The 5,473-nt window shown below is 44.4% G+C and overlaps 1 protein-coding gene across 2 annotated transcripts in view; it reads left to right on the forward strand.

Annotated features, from left to right (window-relative positions):
• kif1ab (kinesin family member 1Ab) overlaps positions 1-5,473 on the forward strand; it is a gene marked incomplete at its 3' end in the record, with an annotated part of 22,376 nt that overhangs the window by 11,980 nt on the left and 4,923 nt on the right. The window contains 7 exon segments of one of the 2 annotated variants that reach the window (XM_014031342.1): positions 58-257; positions 345-424; positions 2,128-2,203; positions 2,310-2,389; positions 2,477-2,583; positions 2,668-2,751; positions 2,918-3,098. In XM_014031342.1, the coding sequence (XP_013886796.1) occupies positions 58-257; positions 345-424; positions 2,128-2,203; positions 2,310-2,389; positions 2,477-2,583; positions 2,668-2,751; positions 2,918-3,098 (808 nt within the window). 2 annotated transcript variants of the gene reach the window in all.

Genomic DNA, 5,473 nt, shown 5'->3' on the forward strand with positions numbered 1-5,473 from the left:
CGTTTGCTCCCACCTTCTGTCCTTTGTTCCACGCTTTTATGCCTCTCTCTCTGACAGACCTGTGCGATTACAAGAACTTTGCCAATAATCGCCAGGCTGTCAMTGAAAGGGGTGATCTCTCCACAGTGACCAATGCCATGACGGGGATGAGCCCCTCCCCTTCGCTCTCTGCCCTGTCCAGCCGGGCCGCCTCCATCAGCAACCTCCACGACCGCATCTTCAGCCCGGCCAGCGAGGAGGCGATCGAACGGCTCAAGGTAGAAGGAGCAGAAAACAGACGTCGATGGATGTAAATGTCAGAATCGCGGACGTGAGAACCGACCATTTTTTAATTTTATCAACAGGAAACAGAGAAGATCATYGCAGAGCTCAATGAGACGTGGGAGGAGAAGCTGCGTCGCACCGAAGCTATCCGCATGGAGAGGTTTGTCCAAAACATTTGCCAGTGATTATTCTCATTCATTTGCTTTACTCTGAATCATTCCACTGAATCTTTCAGCATCAGCCTTTGCTTCCTAGAGCTTTGTTTAAAGTTACATAACTGTGGGCTGTGAGCTCCACACTGTGGATTWAAATGAGGTTCTGTTAACTTATCAGACAACTTCAGCTGCACAACTTTTTTTTAAAGGTTGAACTTTGTCTTTTTAGGTGCTCAGACCCTGTCACACTATAGCATTGTAGACAATTTATCCACATTTCCACATTCCACATTTAATTTACTGTATTGAAGTCTGAGGTAAAGCTTGCAAAACAATTACAAATCCATTTTTTGTTTTGCAGAAAAGAGCCGTAAGAATTATTGCRAGAAAAGATTACAACCATCCATCAACTTCATTGTTTTGCAAACTGAAAAATTTGAAATTCTATGATTTGGTTGATTATAATATTTTACTGTTCATGTACAAGGCTCACCAAAACGTATAACCTTCCAACATTCAGGCAAATTTTGTTAAGAGAGACAGTTGTTATTATTGTAAGGGGATAGAAATGTTTGTGAAGCCATACTTTCATACTTGCTTGAGAGAAAGATGTACTTTAATCCAGGRTAGAGGATTGTGGAATGGTTTGGAAGATGATCTTAAAAATGCCAGATCTATGTATATATTTATGAGACAGATAAAAGCTAGTTTTCTGAAGGTATATGGAAAAGTAAAATGTGAAGCTATATGAATTGTTTGAGTTGAGTTTTTATTTTTACTTAGTATTGTTTTGTAAATTATGTTTTGTTTGAATATATTCTGGGGATAAAAGGGGCAGACATAAGATTTATTCTTCTTCTGCTACCTTTCATTTAATTTAGATTTTTGATTTGTGTATTTTCGTTGTTTTTTATTGTGTATAGTTGTTTTTTAATGAAATGAAAAAAAAATTGAATTGAATTGAAAGGTTTATGCCATCTAATGAAACTTTATGACTAAATTACTCACAGGTTATATATTTGGTTGAATTTTTAGCATTACAGTATGTATATATCCAAAAGAGGCTTCCAGTAGATTGTTTTTATTCCATCTTCAGCAGAGACATCTTCAGTGTTGGACAAAATTTTCACAAGTCGGCATAAGTTGTCTAAAACATTATAGTGTGACAGGGCTTTAAATCTGTATGCTCTATACTAAATAACAACATCAAATTATAGAACAGTAAATCAAATTTACTCCAGCCAAAAACAAGCAGAAAATCCCTTTTTATTATTTTAGATGGGTGAAGACACAATGTCAAAATGCTAGACTGTGTTTGAAATAGAAAAAAATAGAAATCTGTGTTAAAACCTAAAGTTTACAACTTCTAATCTGTTCCCAACCTTCTTGCATTTTTCAATAAATCTTTACGTTATCTTGCAAATAAAACACAAACTTCATTAACCATGAAAATAAAAAAAGATTGTCGCATTTTGATCTTGTTTCTTTGTTAAAATGACTTTAAAATGCTGAGTCATTTGTTCTTATTCATGGAATTTTTATGAATTTCTCCAAGTAGCAGCTGCGTAGCTTGGAGATTTAAAGGTTAAATATGTTTCAGCAGCAAAACCCATTTTGCATATCTGAGAGTCAGAACTTTTGTAACAGCTGTGCTGTTTTTATTTTTTATATCCTCTGTTATTGCTCTAACTTTGAATTCTCCTTGTAGAGAGGCTCTGTTGGCAGAGATGGGTGTTGCCATGAGGGAGGATGGAGGCACCGTTGGAGTGTTTTCCCCCAAAAAGGTCAAATAATATTTATGTGAATATGGTGATATGTACAAAGACCATTTCAGATCTTATTTGGATAAAACCAGCTTAAAACAGCTCCCTAACTAAATTTTGCTTACAGACCCCTCATCTGGTGAACCTCAATGAGGACCCTCTGATGTCCGAGTGTCTGCTGTACTATATCAAAGATGGCATCACCAAGTAAACATTTAGGGATTTTCCTTATTTAATCTGTTTTGTTTGTTGTCATTTTTAAATAACATTTGTTGCTTTTTTTTCACCCATCAGAGTTGGGCGTGAAAATGCCAGGACTCGTCAGGACATCGTTCTCAGCGGCCACTTCATTAGAGACGAGCACTGCACCTTCAGCAGCACCACCGGCCCCCAGGGAGAAGGTAAAAGACTGGTTTCGCTAAGAAATAATATTTCAAATAGACTAATCTATTGTGATGGACAACACGAATTGCTTTCTGGATCAGGTTGTGTTGTTCTTGAGCCATGTGAGGGAGCAGAGACGTATGTCAACGGGAAACGAGTCACCTCGCCCACTGTTCTGCGGTCCGGTGAGAAAGAACTCATGGTTTTTGTTAGAAAATGGTGTGAAATGTATTTAAAGAAGACAAAGCATTGAAATGATTTGACAAATTAGCCACTGATTATGTCAGTTATTCTAATGTAAAGGTGTTTTAAATGCTTGGAATTTCATATGTTTTCATGCATTCTTTTAAGGAAACCGCATCATCATGGGGAAGAGCCACGTGTTCCGGTTCAACGACCCAGAGCAGGCCCGTCTGGAGCGGGAGAGGACGCCATGCGCGGAGACGCCGGTGGAACCCGTCGACTGGGCCTTCGCTCAGAGGGAGCTGCTCGAGAAACAAGGAATCGACATGAAGCAGGAGATGGAGCAGAGGTGAGGGCAGACGGGTTCCCTTTCAGTCAATTCACTCGGTACAACACATCATGTATGGGAAACCACGCCCCTGCGTGTCCTGGCTGAAGCCACCTCTAATCACGCCTTTAGGCAGGTGACGTGATGACGACAGATGTCAGGCTCCGCCTGCACATATATAAACTGTTGCCATCACAGTCACTCCTTAGTTCTATTGCTCTTTACCTCGCAAGAACACCCACCTCTTCCAACCTAGCTAGTTAGGTGCTGCTAATTAGCTTTGTTTGTTCGAAGGTTCTCGGATTTAGTTTAACGGCTTTTGTTGGTGTYAGCTGCAGCTGCCTACTGGTGTCTGCCCGCGGAGCGCTAACTTTGAGAAACCTTTCTTACCTCGACGAAAGAGAGAATTTTGTGGTTCGGGATGAGCATAAAATTACTCAAGAAGAAGCAGAAGTCTTCAGTTCACCACTGTCCCCAGGGGTGCGGCTTCTCGCTTCACGAAAAGGACCAGCACGACCAGCCTAGTGACGCGACTCTCCCTCTCTCTGGCACGCATGCGCACCATCTGCTTGGGTAGAGAGAACAGTCGCAATGGGTTACCGACTATAGTTCTGCATACGGCCGCCCCGTTTCAACACTGTGATAAACACTGTTTTTGGAAACAAAGCAGCCGTAGTGTTGAGAGAGGAAATAAACACGCTACTGGCGAAAGGAGCCGTACGTGTGGTTCCCTCTTCGGACATAAACAAAGGTTGGTACAGCCGTTATTTTGTCATTCCAAAAAAAGACGGCAGCCTCCGTCCAATTTTAGACCTGAGGGTGTTAAACAAGTTTCTACGAACATACAGGTTCAAAATGCTAACACTCAGGCAGCTTCTGCATTCGRTCAGCCCGGGCGACTGGTTTGCGACCATCAATTTAACAGACGCTTACTTTCATGTAGCGATTCACCCRGACCACAGRAAATWTCTGAGGTTTGCGTTCGAAGGCATAGCCTACGAATACCTGGTGCTACCATTCGGTCTGTCGCTGGCACCCCGCACCTTTTCAAAATGTGTCGAAGCAGCGCTATYTCCTCTCAGGGAGAAAGGAGTTCGCCTGTTAGCGTATCTAGACGACTGGGCTCTGATAGCCAGCTCCAAGGAGCAGGCTACAGAGCATCTGTCTCAGGTTCTGTCACACATTCAGGCTCTGGGTTTTTCTGTGAATTTTCAGAAAATTTATTGACTCCGAGTCAGCATTTTTCTTTCCTCGGGTTAGAAATATGCTCYCTGTCGGGCAGAGCGCGTCTCTCAGAAAACAGAGCAGCTGCGTTTCACCGCTGCCTCGCTCAGTTTCAACTGGGACACAAACTGCGTTTTCAGACCATTCTGCAACTGTTGGGCATGATGGCTTCTATGATCACAGTAGTACCACTCGGGCTGCTAAAAATGCGCCGGTTTCAGCGCTGGTCCCGCTCTCCCCGGCTGTGTGCATTACGTCACCGCCACAGAAAGCTAACGATAACTGCCTCATGCATGAAGGCTCTCAGTCCTTGGAGGGAACCCGGCCTGCTGTGCCRAGGCTCACCGATAGGGAGAGTGTCATTTCGCAAGGTGGTATCCACAGACGCCTCCCTGGTGGGGTGGGGGGGCTCTGTGCGATGGTGCGGCAGTGAGGGGGGTTTGGACCCTGAAGCAGTCCAGACTCCACATAAACTGCCTGGAATTGTTAGCGGTTCTGTTAGCACTGAAACAATTTTGTCCAGTTCTGCAGAACCAACATGTTCTGATCAGAACAGACAACACGACCRTAGTGTCATACATAAACAGACAGGGGGGAACACGGTCTCTTCCCCTGTTGRAACTGTCTCACACTCTCTTGCAGTGGTGCAGCGTGCATTTCCTGTCTATCAGGGCCACTCACGTTCCTGGGAGACTGAATCTGGGCCCAGATTTGTTCTCCAGGGGCGGACCTATGGTGAGGGAGTGGAGGCTGCACCCCTCAGTGGTGGACCAGATTTGGTCCATGTTTGGCAGGGCAGCAGTGGATCTTTTTGCCACAGGGGCCAATACTCACAGCCCTCTGTTCTTTTCCATAACGGATCAGAACGCCCCACTGGGGGTGGACGCTCTAGCCCACCTGTGGCCCAATGTACTGCTGTATGCGTTTCCCCCAGTGGAGATGATACCACCTGTACTAGAGAGGGTACGCAGACAGGGTCTGTCTCTGATTCTGGTGGCGCCCCATTGGCCAGCGCAGTCTTGGTACGCCGAGATAATCAGCCTGCTGGCTGCTCAGCCCTGGCAACTTCATCTTCGCCAAGATCTCCTCTCTCAGGCAGGGGGGCGATATTTCACCCGCATCCAGAGTTGTGGAGGCTGCATGCCTACCTGCTGTAAGGTCCTGCTTATTAG

Source organism: Austrofundulus limnaeus, unplaced genomic scaffold (assembly GCF_001266775.1).
Source record: "Austrofundulus limnaeus strain Quisiro unplaced genomic scaffold, Austrofundulus_limnaeus-1.0 Scaffold6, whole genome shotgun sequence".
NCBI classification, from domain to species: Eukaryota; Metazoa; Chordata; class Actinopteri; order Cyprinodontiformes; family Rivulidae; genus Austrofundulus; species Austrofundulus limnaeus.